General features: G+C 39.2%; 1 protein-coding gene across 1 annotated transcript in view; it reads right to left on the bottom strand.

Moving 5' to 3' along the window:
* Positions 1–9,634: 9,634 nt before the first annotated feature.
* SOCS5 (suppressor of cytokine signaling 5) overlaps positions 9,635–20,852 on the bottom strand; it is a 77,893-nt gene continuing 66,675 nt past the window's right edge. The window contains exon 3 of the mRNA XM_082671836.1: positions 9,635–10,871. Within this exon, the coding sequence (XP_082527962.1) occupies positions 10,809–10,871 (63 nt within the window). The 3' untranslated portion in view covers positions 9,635–10,808. The remainder of the gene's footprint in view (positions 10,872–20,852) is intronic.

Genomic DNA, 20,852 nt, shown 5'->3' with positions numbered 1-20,852 from the left:
GGTACAATATTGTAAATGGTATTTATCAGTAGTTTTAACAAAATGACATGGATTGTAAGGAAACCTGGCAATCCTGTCTCTGACTTCTGGGCTAGCAGAGGGGTTTGGGCCAAAAGATAGGAAGCAGGTTCTAATGCTGCCTAGTCACTCCTTTTGCTTCATTCCTTTCTGATGATTTGAACTTCACTCTGATATCATTTCCTTTTGCCTGAAAAACTTCCATTAGCATTTCTTAGTGAAGGTCTGATGGTGTCAAATTCTCTTAGTTTTCTTTTATCTGAAAATGTCCTTATTTTACCTTCATTCTTAAAGGATTTTTTTTTGCTATATATAGAATTCTGGGCTGACAGATTTCCTTTCAGCACTTTGGAAATATTGTTCCACTCTCTCCTGACCTTCATAATTTCCGATAAGAAGTCAGCCACTTATTGAAGTTTTTTCCTTGAACACAATATGCTATTCTTTTCTTGCTACCTCAGCAACGTTTGCCCTTTGTATTCAACTTTCAATATTTTGACTATAACATGCTTTAGCACAGCCTGCTTGGTGTTCTTTGAATACTTTGAATCTATAGCTTTATGTTTTAAACAAATAGAGGAAATTTCCAGTCATTATTTCTTCAAGTATTTTTTTTTCTGCCCTATTTTCTTTTTTTTCCCCTTCTGGAATTTCAATTACACACATTTTCGACTCATATTATCTAAGAGATGCCTGAGGCTTTTATTTATTTATTTATTTTCAGTCTTTTTTTAAAAAACACAAAAAATTCTGTCCTCCATATTGGATAGTTTCTATTGCTCTATCTTCAAGTTCACTTACTTTTTCCTCTGTTATCTCCATTCTGCTTTTAAATTTATCCAGTAGATTTTCTAAAAATTCAGCCATTATATATTTTATATATATTATATATTTACATATAATTTTTTAAGAATATCATTTTTTCTATTTTTCTGCTGAAATTTTCTGTCTTCATTGTGAGCATATTTTCTTTGACTTCATTGAGGATAGTTATGATAGCTGCTTTAAAATTTTTAGCTAATTCCATATCCCATTCACCTCAGGTTTTTTCCTCAGTTGATATTCTTTTCTCTCGAGAATGTGTTCCATTTGTTTGTGTCTTTTTATTTCGAGTAATTTTGGACTGTATCCCAGGCACTATGAACATTAATTTATGGCGACTCTGGATTATGTTGTTTTACCCTGATAAGCACTCTTTCTTTTCGTTTCTTAAAACATTTTTCTTTCTTTCTTTTCTTTTTAAAGCAGACAGTTATCTTTGTTGGACTCAAACGGCAGCAAATCCTTTTTTTGCCCACTACCTCCAATCTCAATTCAGATCTTTTGTCCTCAACAGAGCTGCTTTTAGTTTGTTCTGCATAAGTGTGATTCAGGGGTCAGTAGAGATGTGGGCAGGCAGAATTTGGGGATCCCTTCTCCAGCTCTCTCTCTTCTGGGAGTCCCTTCCAGAAGCTGTGCTTCCCCCATGTTTAGTCATCTGGTTCCCCAGAAAGACAGCAGTTGTTCCACCAGCACTCCCACTGTCCCATGTGCCACACATGTGTCTGGCTCTAGACTAAAAGCTGTGGAAATGGCAACTCATTCCATACAACTCCCCTCCTCCAAGCATGGAGTCCTCACCAGAATCTGCCTGCTTTTGTACACTCACCAGTGCCTTCAGATAGCTGTGTTCTACTTCAGTTATCATCTGCATTCTGTTCAGAGTTTATAGTTATTATCAGCAGGAGGGCTGGTCTGTAGGATCTTTCTCAGGCAACACCAGAAGTGAAAGTTATTGAGTTAAAATTTACCCTCACTAATCTCTAGCTTTGTGACCTCAGACTAGCTGATTAACTTCTCCAAGCCTCAGTGTACACATCTGTAAACTGGGATAATAAGAGCACTTACTATACAGGGTAGTTTATGAGGATTAAAAGGGATAACAGGCATATCTGGTGCAGAGCAATAAAGGGAGCTACTTTTGGACTCTCCGTGCTGCCACATGGTGGCAATTCACCCTTGGCAATGTTAACATCTTCCAGTCTAATTAGATGCTCATCTATTGAGCCGCTGCTGTGTGCCCAGCATAAGAGAGGAAGATGATAGTAAAGACCTTGTTCTCAAGGAGCTCAAATCCTAGTTGAAACTCATGGAGCAGAGAGCAGCACAGGGTCTTAGGAAACACAGATACTAAGTACTGAGGAGAGGAGGAGGCAGGGACTCACACCTGAGCACATAACGCTCCCTCAAGAGGTGCACAAGCTCTCTTTTCTGCTTTAGCAGGCAATTTTACCACAGTGTTTTAAATAACAGGCTAGTGGCATGGATTTAACAATTTCATAGTTCGGCAGCAAATATGTTTGTGCTGGGTGAGCTTCTCAGACACGTTTTCCCACACCTTCTCTGTTTCCTAGTCCTAGTGAAAGGGCTGCCTTGGAACCTCCCTGCAGCCCCACTTGATAAGAGTCAAACATCAATCGTATCCATGAAACCTGTAGATGAGGGAGACTCTACCAACTTCAGCTTCACACCAGCACTCAACCCCAGTTTCCCAAGGCTTACTATACCTTTTTGCTTCAGTTTACTAAACTAATACTAATACCCTAAGAGCCCAGGAAAAGGGTTGAAGTAATCCCTTTTTTACCCTCTGGGAGCCATATTTAACCAGGTGTATGAGCAGGTGGCCCCCTGCCTTAGTTCACTCAGGCTGCTCTAACAAGGTGCCTGAGACTGGGTAGCTTGAAAACAGAAGAAATGCATTGCTCACTGTTCTGGAGGCTGGAAGTCTGAGACCAGGGTGCCAGCCTAGTCAGGTAAGGGCCCTCTTTTGGGTTGCAGGCTTATCGTTGTATCCTCACCTGGTGGAAGGTGCCAGGGCTCTCTCTGGAGTCTCTTTTATAAGGGCATGCATCCCATCCATGAGGATTCCACTCTCATCACTTAAGCACATCGCAAAGGCCCCACCTCCTAATACCATCAACTTGCGGGTTAGATCTCAGCGTAGGAATTTGCCAGGGGTGGGGGGGACACAAAACATTTCGACTGCAGTAACCCCCATATGCCACGACTTGAGGGCATTGAGAGGCCTACTTCTCCCCCCGCCACATCTCTTCCCGCTAGCCTGAAATTGAGTTACCACTGTGTTAGCAAAGAAAGGCATAGCGTTGCCTATTGATGGGGGCCCTAGTCATTAATTCAGTGAAGTATTAGTACTTGCTTATTAGATGCTGGGCATTGGAGTTGGCGTATGATTTGTCCGAAAGTCACTGTCTAGACTTCTCCCATTTGTTGGAGGTGCTTTGGCCAGAAGGAAAGAATTAATGTAAGCAAACAAAACAAGACAAAACCAGTTCTCTCAGCAGAGCTGGGCGGGGGCTGTGGTGGCCGGAGGCCGTTAATTCAGTTTTCTAGGTGCAGCAGTGACTGAGGCCCGCTGTGTATCAGGCACTGTGACAGCGCTGGTGACGCAAAGGTGAAGCAGATCCTGCCCTTGCTCCTCAGGCATTCACATTCAAGTGAGGTGTCTGGTGTGAAAAATTAATGGTCTCTAATGCAAAACACCTGGTTGTAATGGCGTTATGAACAGAGTAGAAAGGAAATCCAGAGCAGGTGGGAGGAGTTAGAGGGAAAAACGGAGGGAGGTTACGGGGCAGGGGGTTAAGCAGGGCTTTGCCAGGAAAACGGGGCTAGCTGGACAGAGGGAAGGGCGGTGTGAGGACAAAGAGGAACAGCGGGCACAAAGGCAGAGCTGAGAGAGTGAGTGATGTGTTCGTGTCTCGAGGGCTCCAGAGCAGCTAGAGACAGAGTGCATAGGTGGGAGAGAGGCTCGGGGGCAGGTAGAAAGGTGGCCAGTGGTCAGCCCACAGAGGTCCTGTCTGCCAGCCTGTGGGATCCGGATTGCATTCTGTGGCCCTGGGGAGTCAGTGGAGCAGCGACTGTAGAAGATATCCAGGAGCTGTGGTGAGAGCGGCAGGATGGTGAGAGGCAGGCCTGAGTCACCAGGCAGGGCACGGAGAGGAGACGTGGGAAGAACGCTGAAGATGCCTCTGCTGGGCTTCCAGTCCAGCCCAGGGCTGCCTTCCCACCTGGGCTTCACAAAAGGAACACCTATTTCTCATGACGAATTTTAGGGGTGCCACATTTGCTTGTCGTTGTTTTATATAAAAAGCCTTGCCTAAAATAAACATTTTAAATCATAGTTTAATCTGCTTCTTAGGACTCAAAATAACCCATGTGTCAACATAACACAGAACTTGGGACCTGGGATGTTAGAAAAAGAACCTTAGGGATCCTCTAGTCCAACTCCTTTGATGGAAGGTCTTTCAGAAAAGGCTTGACCTTCCTTGAGTTTCCTGCAAACAGATCCAGTTCAATCAGACCCTGGTCCTCTGCACTGCACACGAATGTAAAGGACGGAGTGTGCTACTAAATAGAGGTGTCAAAACTAAGGCTGACACCAGGCACTGCTGAGAAAGTGACTTTCAGTCTTCCAGATATCATATTTTTGAAGTAACAACTGGAATATTTTCCATTCTTATCAAGAATTACTCTTACTTATGATTAATATTACTGAGGCCAAAACAATAACGCTAGGTGCAGGGATCTGAAGCTGAGTATAACTGCTGGATGTCCTGTTCTAAATAAACATTATCTCTGGAGAATTCCCTGGTGGTCCAGTAGTTAGGACTCCGTGCTTTCACTGCCAAGGGTGCAGGTTCGATCCTTGGTCAGGGAACTAAGATCCCACGAGGCGAGAAGCGTGGGCAAACGTAAAAAGTAAAATAAAAAATAAACATTATCCCATCTCCCAGTCAAGTTTTGAGAGACTGGTACCAACATTCATAGCTGTGTCATATGTAAGTTGCAGCTAATGCCTGCAATTACCAGTAAACTAGTTGATTGTATATGTTTACATCTTGCCCTACTGTTCTGAACAAATGGTGCACATTTAGGATGTTAGTATCTCCAAAATGGTCAAAAATTACATAGGGATTAGTGGGAAAAATAAACAATTTTGCCATTATAAAAATTTTTTGGCAACAAACGTTTTCATTAGGGGGAAATAACAGCTATATTTAGAATATAGGTTGAAAACACAATTTGGTGATAATTTGTAGGCAGTGTACTTTTGAATGGAGAAAGTAATTAATAAATATTATATGTGTACATAGGCATATGTACATATACATAAATGTGTACACATAGACATACACATGCATATATATATATATATTCTGCTCTGGATGAGAGAATGTCACAGATTAGATTCTCCACAATCAGATACTGGGGCAGAATTTGGAGTGCAAGATATTCTTAGGGATCCCACCTGTGAGAAGCAGCAGAAAGAAGCATGGGTCAGAAGGAGAAGCTGAATTGCAGCAAGGCCTCAGCTAATCCAGCAGGGAGCTTTGGAGCAAATACCATTCTGCAGAGTCGTCTAGGATGGCTATGCCTTTACATCCCTGCCTCTCTGTTAATGTATGCAAACTGCCCTGAGAAGGGTATGACCTTGAGCATGGTAGCTTTTTGCAGCGAAGTGGCTCTTTGTGGCTGAGGCTGAACCTGAAGGAGCTGACAGTTGGAGGCTGACTGCCAGTGCTTCCTGTAGATGGGTAGCAGGTCCCTTCTGGGATGGAGATCTAAGCAGTGCATCTGGTCTACCACGGACAATGGTGTCCTGATGCTCTCGGGTCGTTTTATTTTGACAGCCTCTTTTGGCTATGACTTACTCTGGAGTTGCCTCCTGCCCCATGTCCCTTGGTTTACTTTCTATCCTCCTGGGTCAACTAAAGGCAATTGGAGGGTAGGAGGGAGAAGAAGAAAGAACTATTCCAGTCCTTTCCCTTCATCTCTCCAGCTCTGGATGTGGCTGTGTGCAAATATTTACAGTCCCAATGACCTCCAATCGCTCAGGCTTGGCTCCAGCTTCCAGCTTCAGTTCCTTAGTCCAAACCATGAATCCCCTGGAATGGGCCTCCACCCTGTCTCTATCCCTCACCTTCTCTGTGAAATCCCCAAATCTCTATTCTTAGTGCTCATAACCTACATCTGAGGCAACATTTAACTATACATCCTTTGTTTCATGCAGTAAGTATTTGTAAAAATTAATTGAGGAGGAGGAGTATGTACCTGTTTTATTCCCTGAAGTGCCTAGTTAGTATTGGGTGCATGGTACTCATGTATTTTGTATTGAATTGAAGGAAATTTCTTTCAGAAGGAATGTTCAAAATATAAAGTGATTAAATTCCAACCATATACAAACATTTCTAGCTGCTTCAGTTTCCTATTTGAAGGAAAATTAGTGATTGTGAAGGGATCTGGAGGATTAGCATGTGGGAATTTAAATTCATAAATTTATCAAATAGCTATTTCTAGCTTCTTTACCAGAACTGACTAGGCTTCCAGATTCATACTGCAAAGGTGGAAGGAGTTGCTGGATCCAAGTTTGAATCCGTGGCTCTTGGACTGTTAACCTTGGGAACCACTGATTATTTCATTCAAGGCATCAGTAAATCCTAAAATCCAATTTAGGCTTTTTAAGGTGCATCAAATAAAGAAAAAGTAGCATACCTCACCCCCTTGGCATATTTAAGATAATTTAAATGCATTAAAAACTGATGGCTCCCTAGAGTGTAGTCTGGGGGGTTCTGAGGGCTCTGAGATCTTCCAGGAGGTCTGTGAGGTCAAAAGTAATTTATAATAATGCTAAGACATTATTTGCTTTTTTCACTTTCATTCTCTCACAAGTATATAGTGGAGTTTTCCAGAGGCCACATGGTGTATGATGACATCATTGTTCTGGCAAATAATGGAAGATGTGCTTTGTGTATTCTAGAATTTTCTAAGGTGTTAGGTTTAGCGTATAAATATGTGCATTTTCAGAGATTAGCTCAGTTTGTTCGTAATAGTTGGACAATGTTCTTACTATCTTTCCTTACACCTGCTATAATTTGTATAACATTGTCCAATGTATTGTTTTGAAATCCTGAAGTTTTCCTTGCATACATTTGGAAGCTCAACAAGAAATAAGTATACTTTGTTGTTGTTGCAATAATATTTAAAATTTTTTCAAAAACTTTTCAAATTAAGAAATTTAAGTCTCATATGGTTTCTTTAGAATTCAGTATTTTATTCTAAATAAAAAGAAATAGGGAATTCCATGGTGGTCCCGTGGTTAGGACTTGGCGCTTTCACTGCCATGGCCTGGGTTCAGTTCCTGGTCGAGGAGCTAAGATCCCGTAAGCCATGTAGCATGGCAATCAGTTAGTCAATCAATCAATAGAAATATCTATAGGACACTTTTATTATCTTTAAGGATGGATTGTTGGCTTAAAAACAAGAGATAAGACTCACTTTCTGGAGTTATTTTATTCTTTACTGCTATGCACTGGCAAAACGTAAAGAGCCAGCTCCACCTAAGAAAGTCCTTGATGAAGCAGTAGAAAGGATGTTTTATTCAATTTCAACTCTTGAGTACACATCTTTTTAATATTATGCATGACAAAACAGGAAGTGCACAAAAGCATTCTGCTGTGTCTCGAAGTAAATTGTTTCCATGAAAAACACTTGTGTGACTGAATTTCAAGCTGAACTAGCCACTTTTTAATGGAACACCATTTTTACTTGAAAGAATGACTGACAAGCTGTGGTTATTCAGACTTTATCTTTTTTTAAAAAATATTTATTTATTTATGGCTGTGTTGGGTCTTCGTTGCTATGCACAGGCTTTCTCTAGTTGCAGCGAGCGGGGGCTACTCTTTGTTGTGATGCATGGGCTTCTCATTGCGGTGGCTTCTTTTGTTGCGGAGCACAGGCTGTAGGCACACGGGCTTCAGTAGTTGTGGCGTGTGGGCTCAGTAGTTGTGGCTGGCAGGCTCTAGAGCACAGGCTCAGTAGTTGTGGTACACGGGCTTAGTTGCTCCGCGGCATGTGGGATCTTCCCGGACCAGGGCCTGAACCCGTGTTCTCTGCATTGGCAGGTGGATTCTTAACCACTGTGCCACCAGGGAAGCCCCAGACTTTATCTTTTAGACGTTTTCTTGAAAATGTCACTTCAAGGTAAATAATTGAAAGTATTTGTTGCTAATGATAAAATTTGAGCTTTCAATCAAAAATTAGAATTTTGGAAAACTTGTATCAAATATTATGAGTTGCCCAATACTTACAGATGAGATTGGGGTGCTATTATCAAATGTGATTTTTTGGATATTATATATTAAAGTGAGTAAATGTTTGGAAGAACTGCATAAATCAGTGAACGAATATTTTTTAAATAACCAATGCATGATGCTACAAAACTCATTCAGAGTGCAAGATAGACCATTGGACCATTGGTTTTGTTTTGTTTTGTTTTTTGGCTACACTGGGACTTCGTTGCTGTGCACGGGCTTTCTCTAGTTGCGGCGAGCAGGGGCTACTCTTCCCTGCAGTGTGTAGGCTTATCACCACAGTGGCTTCTCTTGTTGTGGAGCATGAGCTCTAGGAGCGTGGGCTTCAGTAGTTGTGGCACACGGGCTCAGTAGTTGTGGCTCGCGGGCTCTAGTGTGCAGGCTCAGTAGTTGTGGTGCATGGGCTTAGTTGCTCCGCGGCATGTGGGATCCTCCCAGACCAGGGATCAAACCTGTGTCCCCTGCATTGGCGGGCGGATTCTTAACCACTGCGCCACCAGGGAAGCCCAGACCATTGGATTTTAATGTAATAAATTTTAAAAGTTCATTGATACAGTTTCAGACTCTGCTTCGTAACCAGCCTTTAAGAAACAATGATCTGCTGAGCTTTGCTCTAGTATTATTGAAGAACAGCCACAATTATTTGAAAAGGCTATTAAAATACTCCTTTCCTATTCCAACTACATATCTTCATATTCTTTAACCAGAGCAACATATTGCAACAGATTGGATGCAGAGGCAGATAAGAATATTTTCTATCAAGCCAGATGTTAAAGAGACTTTCAAAACTTAAAATTATACTGCTCTTCTTACTAAATTTCTTCAAAATATGTTATTTTTCAAAAAATGTTAATGTATAATGGATTTTTAAAAGAAATAAATACATATTTTAATTTCTGTTTTAATTTCTAAAATGGTAAATATTGATAGATAAATCAACAAATAAAAGTTTTGAGGAGCCATCAATAGTTTTATAGAGTGTAATGGAGTCTTGAGACCAAAAAGTTTGAGAACTGCTGCCCTAAACTGATGGGAACCTAGGATTATCAGGGCAATGGGCTCAAGTGACATGAGGTGTGCATCAGTTAGAGGAAGGAAGTGGTTCTAATTCCAGAAAGAGACAAAAGAACATAGACACAAGTAAAAGGCCACACAACTGCCACTCCTGAGGGTCTGGTAGGGACTAGAACAGACCTATTGTGAGGGTGGGGGCCATATCATTTCTTGAAGGAGTCATTTATTGGACAGAGAGACTCCTGGTAGGCATGGAGATATTCTTTTTCCAAGATGTGAGTTTGGGAGATCCAGACAGTTACTTTTTTTTTTAACATCTTTATTGGAGTATAATTGCTTTACACTGTTGTATTAGTTTCTGCTGTATAACACAGTGAATCAGCTATATGTATACTTATATCCCCATAATGTCCCGTCGTCCTCTTGCATCTCCCTCCCACCCTCCCTGTCCCACTCCTCTAGGTGTTTACAAAGCACCGAGCTGATCTCCCTGTGCTATGCGGCTGCTTCCCACTAGCTATCTATTTTACATTTGGTAGTGTCTATATGTCCATGCCACTCTCTCACTTTGTCCCAGCTTACCCTTCCCCCTCCCCGTGTCCTCAAGTCCATTCTCTATGTCTGCATCTTTTATTCCTGCCAGACAGTTACTATTTTAAAACACTTAATATAGTTAACCAAAACTTTCAAATTAAATATATTTTGGGTCATTCAATATTATCCTCTCATTTAATAACATAATAAAATAATCATAGGATCAAATAATATCAAGTTTTTAACCTGAAGGTCCTAGAATCACCCAAAGAGATTGGAACTATTCTCTCCTCAAAATGTTTCTGGTATGATTATGGTATTATTAGCTTTCTTGAACTCAAAGAAGAATCAAATGACTTAAGGTAGAACTGGGCTTCAATTGAATGATATGGTCAAAGTGGTTTGTTTCAGGATACCCTTCCTTCACCCTGACCTTCCTTCCCATGCTGACAGACCTGGAGAAACACACACCTCTGCAGTGAAGAGCACACAGTGTCACAGTGGCCAGGACCCAAGGACAGGACACGCACTAGAAGTCACAAACCATTAAAATCAAAACAGTGCTTTCTTTGGCTTGATCTGTATGGTGGCGTTCAGAGACATTCCTTAAAGCAGGAGTCCCCAACCCCCGGGCCACAGAGCGGTACCCAGCCGTGCACCGGGCCGCACAGCAGTAGGTGAGTGGTGGGGGAGCGAGTGAAGCTTCCTCTGCCGCCCCCCATCGCTCGCATGACCGCCTGAACCATCCACCACTGCCCCCCCTGCCCCACGGAGAAATTGTCTTCCACAAAACCGGTCCCTGCTGCCAAAAAGGTTGCAGACTGCTGCCTTAAAGTGTCATATAGTTTTGAGAACGTTCCAGTAGAAACTGCTCCAGCGTCGGTCCCAAGAGTCTAAACATTTTGCCTTAGAGAATGAAAGTACCACTCTGATATCCATCCAGCGTAGATAGACACATTCAGGAGGGACAGCTCTGTGGCCTTTACCTACATCCCACCGTCTCTTGTCTCTCTTTCCAGAAATACTTGCTGTTAATTAGGTGGAAGCACTTTCCTCCTTTAACTGATACACTGCAGGTCCTCTGAGCCTCACTTCTCAACGAATGGTAGGCACTGCAACCTCAAGGCAAAACTGACGTCTTCTAAACCTCCAGCAGTTCTAGAATCAAAAGATGTGAATGCAATCTCTTTATGGTTTAAAGGAGTTATATAACCAGCAGAAAGATGCAATAGGCCTAAAAAGGTTAAGTCTCAATTTCAAAATTAAGAGACTTTTAACTATAAGGCAGTCAGCTAATTAAGTCATAAGGTTAGAATAAAGTACAATGATTTTATTAACATTTCTGACATAAGACAAGGTAAAGCTAGCAGTTACACAATGCTATCTTGTTCTTTAATTCCTTCAAATTGAAGAGATTTAAGTGTTAGGGCAAAACATTGTGTTTTATGCTTTTTAAATGTAGGCAAAATAGATACTTAAATTTCTTAATATTTGAAGATTAATCTACTCTTTGAACAAATATTTACTGAGTGCCTGCCATGAGCCATGAAGTGGGCTGGGCACTAGGGATACACCTGGGAATGTGGTAGTGTGGTCTCTGCCCTCACAAAGCCCACAAGAACGAATAGCAATGATTCAGCGTGTAAAGTGGGGAGGGGACAAACAAATTAGATGAAAAGTGAAACTAGGGGATTTTCCTAGAAATCTCAATCATGAAAGGAGCCACATTGGTTTTTAAAGTCTCAGGCAGCAATCGATAGCAATGTGGATTTCTCACAGGATGACACTGTTGTAATCTGTATTAGTGGTACAAGATGGCTACAACAGATCTTATGGCTTCCTGTAGCAATGCCTATGCCGTGTGTGTGTGTTGTGTGTGTGTGTTTCCTGGCCCTATAGTCATAGCCAAGGTTATAAAATAAAATGGTGCATTTGGAGAAAAATAATTCCTGAAACTTTTCTATGTGTATTGCCACATTTCTGCTGGGATGTGAGAACATGAACTAAATTCATAATAACTATACTTCTATCAATTCCAAAAATAAAATCTTTTGCTTTATGGAAAACAAAAACATCTTACATCTTATAAGCAATGAAATAAAAATTTGGGTAGAATTATGGTTTGCTTTATCCTACCTGCTCCCCAGTAATTTTCTGAGATTTAGAGATAATGTTTCAACATTTTGATTATGTCCTTCAATAAAACTCCATATTTAACCATATTAAACCAGTATATAAGAGAACTACTGGCTGAATTCACATTTTAGTCAAGCCTTTAACAGAAAAGGTCTAGATCAGAAGGTCTAGATTACAGTTCTACATGTCTGCTAATGAAATCAATGATGGATGGAAGGATAAAAAAACAGTAACAATATTTACTGAGCACTTACTATGTGCCAGGCACTGTGATATGTACTTCTTAAGGATTATTGAATATATTTCCACACCGCAATAGGGTAGATAGATGAGCCCGAGATGAAGAAACTGAGCCTGAGAAGGGTTAAGAAACTTTCCAGTTAGTAGGTAGCTGAGTGGAAGCACAACCCCGGCAGTCCGAGAACAGCTACACAGCTATGAAATAAACTTGAGCTCTTCAGAAGAAAAACATTATATAAAGAACTTCTTTCTTAGTTAAAAAATTATTTTAGGTAAATCTTCTCTGTCTTACATTAAGCCACATATTACGAAATGTTCATTTTCCCAAAGGCCAGCATTCTGAAAATTAATGGTTGGTGCTTCTTCTGTCATTTCTTATTTGAGATAATTTCCAAAATGTGATTCTGTGAAATGCACAGATATTTCCTTCACCATGAGAAGAAACAAAAGCCAAGAGAAACTGTGATTTGACCAAGGTGACATGAGTGGTGGCCTCCGAACCTGAACCCAAGTCTTCTAACCCCATCATATCCCAACTCCCTAAAATCTCATAAAATCTCATACAATGTTTCTTCAAGGGTATTGTCTTCCATTTTTTAAAAAAGATAACTTTCAGTAACATATAACTTAGGGCCTGTAGTTTCACAGGTATAGTTACCTCCAGCTACTTAAGACTATTGCCTTAGTGTTTCCAGCATTCATTTATTCTGTGTATTATCCATGGGTCTCCCCATTCACCACAGGAGGGCCATCATATTAGTTACCTCCTTGTCTCTCTCTCTCTTTTTTTTCTTTTGTACTTTTTTTTTTTTTTTTTTTTGCGGTACGCGGGCCTCTCGCTGTTGTGGCCTCTCCCGTTGCGGAGCACAGGCTCCAGACGCGCAGGCTCAGCGGCCATGGCTCACGGGCCCAGCCGCTCCGCGGCATGTGGGATCATCCCGGACCGGGCCACGAACCCGTGTCCCCTGCATTGGCAGGCGAACTCCCAACCACTGCGCCACCAGGGAAGCCCTCTTTTGTATTTTTTAATTGAAGTATAGTTGATTTACAATGTTTCTGGTGTACAGCAAAGTGATTCAGTTATACATCTGTATCTATATCTATTCTTTTTCAGATTCTTTTCCATTATAGGTTGTTACAAGATATTGAATATAGTTCCCTATGCTATACCATAGGTCTTTGTTTTCTATCTATTTAATACGTAGTAGTGTTAGTAGTGTGTATCTGTTAATCCCAAATTCCTAATTTATCCCTACCCTCACTTTCCCCTTTGGTAACCACAAGTCTGTTCTCTATGTCTGTGATTCTATTTCTGTTTTGTAAGTAGGTTCATTTGTATCATTTTTTTAAAATTCCACATATAAGTGGTATCATATGATATTTGTCTTTCTCTGTCTGACTTACTTTACTTAGTATGATCGTCTCTAGGTCCATCCATGTTGCTCCAAATGGCATTATTTCATTCTTTTTAAGGCTAAGTAATATTCCATTACACACACACACACACACACACACATATATATATATATATATATACCTCACATATTCTTTATCCAGTCATCTGTTGATGGACATTTAGGTTGCTTCCATCTCTTGGCTATTGTAAATAGTGCTGCTATGAACAATGGGATACATTTATCTATTCAAGTTAGATTTTTCTTCTTTTCCAGATATACGCCCAGGCTGGATCATATGGTAACTCTATTTTTAGTTTTTTAAGGAACCTCCATACTGTTCTCCATAGTGGCTGTACCCATTTACATTCCTACCAACAGTGCAAGAGTGTTCCCTTTTCTCCACACCCTCTCCAGCGTTTGTTATTTATAGACTTTTTGATGATACCCATTCTGACTGATGTGAGGTGATACCTCATTGTAGTTTAGATTTGCATTTCTCTAATAATTAACAGTGATGAGCATCTTTTCATGTGCCTATTGGCCATCTGTATATCTTCTTTGGAAAAATGTCTCTTCTGGTCTTCTTCCATTTTTTGATTGAGTTATATATTTTTTTGACATTGAGCTGTATGAGCTGTTTGCATATTTTGGAAATTAATCTCGGTCGCATCGTTTGCAAATATTTTTTCCCATTCTGTAAGTTGTCTTTTCATTTTGTTTATGGTTCTTTGTTGTGCAAAAGCTTTTAAGTTTAATAAGATCCGATTTGTTTATTTTTGCTTTTGTTTCCATTACTCTAGGAGACAGATTCAAAAAAATATTGCTGTGATTTATGTCAAAGAGTGTTCTGCCTATGTTTTCCTCTAGGAGTTTTATAGCATCTGGGCTTACATTTAGGTCTTTAATCCATTTTATTTTTTGTATATAGTATTAGAGAATGTTTAAATTTCATTCTTTTACATGTAGCTGTTCCGTTTTCCCAGTACCACTTATACAAGAGACTGTCTTTTCTCCATTGTATATTCTTGCTCCCTTTGTCATAGATTAATTAACCATAAGTGTGTCGGTTTATTTCTGGGCTTTCCATCCTGATCCACTGATCTATGTGTCTGTTTTTGTGCCAGTACCATACTGTTTTGATTACTGTAGCTTTGTAGTATAGTCTGAAGTCAGGGCGTGTGATTCTTCCATCTCCATTTTTCTTTCTCAAGATGGTTTTGTCTATTCGGCGTCTTTTGTGTTTCCATACAAATTTAGAAATTTTTTGTTCTGGTTCTGTGAAAAATACCATTGTTAATTTGATAGGGATTGCATTGAATCTGTAGATTGCCTTGGACAGTATGGTCATTTTAACAATATTATTGTTCCAACCCAAGAACACAGTATATCTTTCCAACTGTTTGTGTCGTCTTCAATTTCTTTCATCAGCATCTTAAAGTTTTCAGAGTATGGTCTTTTGCCTCCTTAGGTAAGTTTATTCCTAGGTATTTTATCCTTTTTGATGTGGTGGTAAATGGGCTTGTTTCCTTAATTTCACTTTCTGATCTTTTGTTGTTAGTGTATAGAAATGCAAGATATTTCTGTGTATTAATTTTGTATCCTGCAACTTTACCGAATTCATTAATGAGCTCTAATAGTTTTCTGGTAGCATCTTTAGGATTTTCTATGTATAGTATCATGTCATCTGCAAACAATGACAGTTTTACTTCTTCCTTTCCAATTTGGATTTATTTCTTTTTCTTTTCTGATTGCTGTGGCTAGGACTTCCAAAACTATGTTGAATAAAAGTGGTGAGAGTGGGTATCCTTGTCTTGTTCCTGATCTTAAAGGGAATACTTTCAGTTTTTCTATCATTGAGTATGATGTTAGCTGTGGGTTTGTGGCCTTTATTATGTTGAGGTATGTTCCCTCTATGCCCACTTTCTGGAGAGTTTTTATCATAAATGGATGTTGAATTTTATCAAAAGCTTTTTTCTGCATCTATTGAGATAATCGTATGGTTTTTTTTTTACATGCTTCTTTTTAACGCTGTTTTTTAAATTCAGTTTTTATTTTATTTTGGAGTATAGTTGATTTACAATGTAGTGTTAATTTCAGATATACAGCAAAGTGACTCAGTTATATACATATGCATATATCCATTCTTTTTTAGGTGTTTTCCCCCCATATAGGTTATTACAGAATATTGAGTAGAGCTCCTTGTGCTATAAAGAAGGTCCTTGTTGATTATTTTATATATACTAATGTGTATATGTTAATCCCAAACTCCTGATTTATCCCTCACTCCCACCTTTCTCCTTTGATAAGCATAAGTTTGTTTTCGAAGTCTGTGAGTCTGTTTCTGTTTTTTAAATAAGTTCATGTGTATCCTTTTTTTAAGATTCCACTTATAAGTGATATCATATAATATTTGTCTTTGTCTATCTTACTTCACTTAGTATGATAATTTCTGGGTCCATCCATGTTGCTGCAAATGGCATTATTTCATTCTTTTTTTATGGCTGAGTAATATTCCATTGTATAAAGGTACCACATCTTATTCATCCATTCTTCTGTTGATGAACATTTAGGTTGCTTCTATGTCTTGGCTATTGTAAGTAGTGCTGTAATGAACATTGGGGTGCATGTATCTTTTCAAAGTATGGTTTTCTCTCGATATATGCCCAGGAGTGGGATTGCTGGATAATGTGGTAGTTCTATTTTTAGTTTTTTAAGGAACACTCATACTGTCCTCCATAGTGGTTGTACCAATTTACATTCCCACCAACAGTGCAAGAGGGTTCCCTTTTCCCCACACCCTCTCCAGCATTTATTGTTTGTAGACTTTTTGACGATGGTCATTCTGACTGGTGTAAGGTGATACCTCATTGTAGTTTTGGTTTGCATTTCTCTAATAATTAGTGATGTTGAACATCTTTTAATGCACTTTTTGCCATCTGTATGTCTTCTTTGGAGAAATGTCTATTTAGATATTCTGCCCATTTTTTGATTGGGTTGTTTGTTTTTTGATATTGAGCTGCATGAGCTATTTGTATATTTTGGAGATTAATGTCTTGTCAGTTTCATCATTTGCAACCCCATTCTGTGGGTTGTTTTTTTGCTTTGTTTATGCTTCCCTTTGCTGTGCAAAAGCTTTTAAGTTTAATTAGATTCCATGTTTATTTTTGTTTTTATTTTCATTACTCTAGGAGGTGGATCCAAAAAGATATTGCTGTGATTTATGTCACAGAGTGTTCTGCCTATGTTTTCCTCTAAGAGTTTTATAGTATCTCATCTTATATTTAGGTCTTTAACCTATTTTGAGTTTATTCTTATGTATGGTGTTAGAGAATGTTCTAATTTCGTTCTTTTACATGTAGCTGTCCAGTGTTCCCAGCAGCACTTATAGAAGAGACTTTTCTCCATTGTATATTCTTGTCTCCTTTGTCATAGAATAATTGACCATAGGCACATGAGTTTATTTCTGGGCTTTCTACCCTGTTCCATTGATCTATATTTCTGTTTTTGTGCCAGTACCATACTGCTTTGATTACTGTAGCTTTGTAGTGTAGTCTGAAGTCAGGGAGCCTGATTCCTCCAGCTCTGGTTTTCTTTCTTAGCATTGCTTTGGCTATTCAGGGTCTTTTGTGTTTCCATATAAATTTAAAAAATTTTTGTTCTGGTTCTGTGAAAAATGCCATTATTAATTTGTTAGGGATTGCATTGAATCTGTAGATTGCCTTGGGTAGTATAGTCATTTTGACAATATTGATTCTTCCAATCCAAGAACATGGTATATTTTTCTATCTGTGTTATCTTTGATTTCTTTCTTCAGCATCCTATAGTTTTCAGAGTACAGATGTTTTGTCTCCTGTGCCTTTTTGTCTTTTGTGCCATTTACCAATGAGCTTTCCCATTCATAATTTTCTTGTTTCTAGTTGTGGCCTTTTCTTTTCCATCTAGAGAAGTTCCTTTAGCATTTGTTGTATAGCTGGTTTGGTGGTGCTGAATTCTCTTAGCTTTTTCTTGTCTGTAAAGCTTTTGATTTCTCCATTGAATCTGAACGAGAGCCTTGCTGGGAAGAGTATTCTTGGTTGTAGGTTCTTCCCTTTCATCCTTTAAATATATCGTGCCACTCCCTTCTGGCCTGCAGAATTTGAGCTGAAAAATCAGCTGATAACCTTATGGGGATTCCCTTGTATGTTATTTGTTGCTTTTCTATTGTTGCCTTTAATATTCTTTGTCTTTAATTTTTGTCAATTTGATTAATATGTGTCTCACCATGTCCCTCCTTGGGTTCATCCTGTATGGGACTCTCTGTGCTTCCTGCACTTGAGTGTTTCCTTTCTCATGTTAGGGAAGTTTTCAGCTATTATCTCTTCAAATATCTTCTCAGGCCCTTTCTCTCTCTCATCTCCTTCTGAGACCCCTAGAATGCAAATGTTGGTGCATTTAATGTTGTCTAAGAGGTCTATGAGGCTGTCTTCATTTCTTTTTTTTTTTTAATTTAATTTATTTTTGGCTGCATTGGGTCTTCATTGCTGCGTGCAGGCTTTCTCTAGTTGCAGTGAGAAGCGGCTACTCTACATTGCGGTGTGCTGGCTTCTCATTGCAGTGGCTTCTCGTTGCAGAGCAAGGGCTCTAGGCATGCAGGCTTCAGTAGTTGTGGACTCAGTAGTTGTGGCTCGTGGGCTCTAGAGTGCAGGATCAGGAGCTGTGGTGCACCGGCTTAGTTGCTCCACAGCATGTGGGACCTTCCCAGACCAGGGATAGAACCTGTGTCCCCTGCAATGGCAGGCAGATTCTTAACCACTGAGCCATGAGGGAAGTCCCTGTCCTCATGTCTTTTCATTCTTTTTTATTCTATTCTGCAGCAGTGATTGCCACCAGTCTGTCTTCCAGCTCACTTATTCATTCTTCTGCCCCATTTATCCTGCTATTGACTCCTTCTAGTGCATTTTTTATTTCAATTGTATAATTCATCTCTGTTGTTCTTTAAATCTTCTAGCTCTTTGTTAAACATGTCATGTATCATCTTGGTTTGTGCCTCCATTCTTTTTCCAAGATCTTGGATCATCTTTACTATCATTACTCTGAATTCTTTTTCAGGAAGATTGCCTATCTCCACTTCACTTAGTTATTCTTCTGGAGTTTCATCTTGTTCCTTCGTCTGGAACATATCATTTCTCTGCCGTCTCATTTTGTCTAACTTTCTGTGTTTGTGGCCTCCATTCCTCAGGCTGCTGGATTGTAGCTCCTCTCATTTCTGCTGTCTGTCCCCCTGGTAGGTGAGGTTGGTCCAGGGGCTTGTGCAGGCTTCCTGGTGGGAGCAACTGGCACCTGCCCACTGCTGGGTGGAGCTGGGTCTTGTCCCTCTGGTAGGCAGGGCCATGTCAAAGGGTGTGTTTAGAGGTGGCTATGGGATTTCTCTTGTTTGAGATTTCTCTTGTTTCCTGAGGTAAGCTTTGTATCACTATAAACTTCCCTCTTAGAAATCTAGATTTTAGGAGGACATGCAATAAGGTTTTCATGATATATTTGTCAGTAAAGTGGATAAATATATACAAGAGGATGATTAATTCATTCACTCACTTAACAAATATTAATAATCTACCCTGGGTTAGTACTCTGCTAGGCATTGAGGATAAAATAGCAAACAAGGTAGAGGTGGTCTCTTTTCTGAGTTTCTCAAGAGGTAAAGTCAAAACCCAAACCCAAATGAATAACATATTTGCAAGGTTTTTGTAATAAAATCTATGAAGAAAACAAAAGCAGGGCAGAGACAGAGAATAATATGGGGGAGATCTCCTATAAATGGCATAATCAGGTTTCTCTGAGGAGGTGACATTTAAGCTTAAGAGATAAAGAATGAAAAGAACCTATCTTGCTACGTGGAAGAGAGGAAAGGTTGAGAATTTCAGGAGGGAGCAACAGGTGCAAAAGCTCTGAGGTGGGAACGATACTGGAGTGCTGGAGCCATCATATGAAGGCCAGCATGACAGCAGAGAAGTGAGCAAGGGGAAAAGCAGTGCTAGAAAAAGTTGGAGAAATATGTGGGTGACTCCCTAGATAATGAACTGGAGAATATGAATTAAGGAAACTCTAGAGGCCTGTTGTTTCAACACTTTTATCAACGGTTTAGAATCTATTTTTATCAGTTGTTGAAAATCTATTGTCCCCTTGAGGTGAAAGTAAGGGACAGAGCATTGGAAGAGATATGAACTTGGCTAAGAAAATTAGGATCCAAAAATTAAAGTATCATTGATAAGAGCTTAGGTTCTGGCCTCAACCCGTGTTTAAAACCTAGCTCCAACATTCACTCTTCCTGTGACCTTGGACAAGTACTTAACACCTCTAAGTCACGTATCAAAGACAAGTAGAGGATTAGAACACAGCAGCTCAGGTAAATCTTATGTATTACATAATAATCCGTCTGCTGCATCAGGTTATATATGGTTGGTTTGCTGGGCCAGGAAGCTATTCTGGCAGCTTTCCCTCTAGGATTATTTTAGGTACATCACTCGGCCTCTGGCAGAATTCATAGATCAAATGTAGGCCCTTAACGTTTATTTTGTTCACTTCACCAATAAACTGTACTGCCTCTAAGATCATCTACTTGAAAGATGAGAAACTTAGCATAGCCAAATTTTAGAAATTAATTTTAGTTTTCTAATCCTGTTATTATTTGGATAAAAATTGCTAAAAGACAGTATTTTAAAAATATAATTTACAGATTTTATCATTCACAGTATTGTAACTACTACTGTATACCAAAATTTTTCTCTATTCCTATAATGTCATTAAAATTCCATACTGCCTGTATTACACCCAAGGATACCTAAAAAATATTTATAAAATTAGATGACAAAAGCTTTAAATTATTCCACTTCAGTTTTTAAAAATATATTAAAATGTTTACAAAAATCACTATAAATTTAAAATAATTCATCTTAAAAATAGAAGCAAAAAAAGTAGGATTAAGTGCATAATTGTATTTTAAGACAGATGAGAAAGTATTATACCATTCAGTGTAATGGTAAAGTTATATTAAGTTTAAAAAAATCTTGGGTTTCCTAAAATCTAAAATCTTGGGTTTCCAGTTATAGAGGGATGCTTAGTAAATACTTAGAGGAAGAAATATCAGGCAGTAATACTATACATTTCTAAATGTAAGACTGACTACTAAGTAAAAACTCAGTGCAGGCTTCACTCACTCAAATTAAGAATGAGAAAAAAATACATCAATCACAATAGCATTTGGGGGGTTAAATTCAGTAACACCCTCTTAAATCTTATTTTGCCACCTGTTCTCAGCATTTTTGTCAGGTTGAAAAAAAGTTTTGATGTTCAGATTTGACATAGTTTTCCTAATTTCTCTATGTAAGTA

Source organism: Grampus griseus, assembly GCF_964374135.1.
Source record: "Grampus griseus genome assembly, chromosome: 15".
Taxonomy (NCBI): Eukaryota; Metazoa; Chordata; class Mammalia; order Artiodactyla; family Delphinidae; genus Grampus; species Grampus griseus.
Note: the sequence above shows the minus strand (reverse complement) of the source record. Positions and strands in the feature narration are given on the sequence as shown.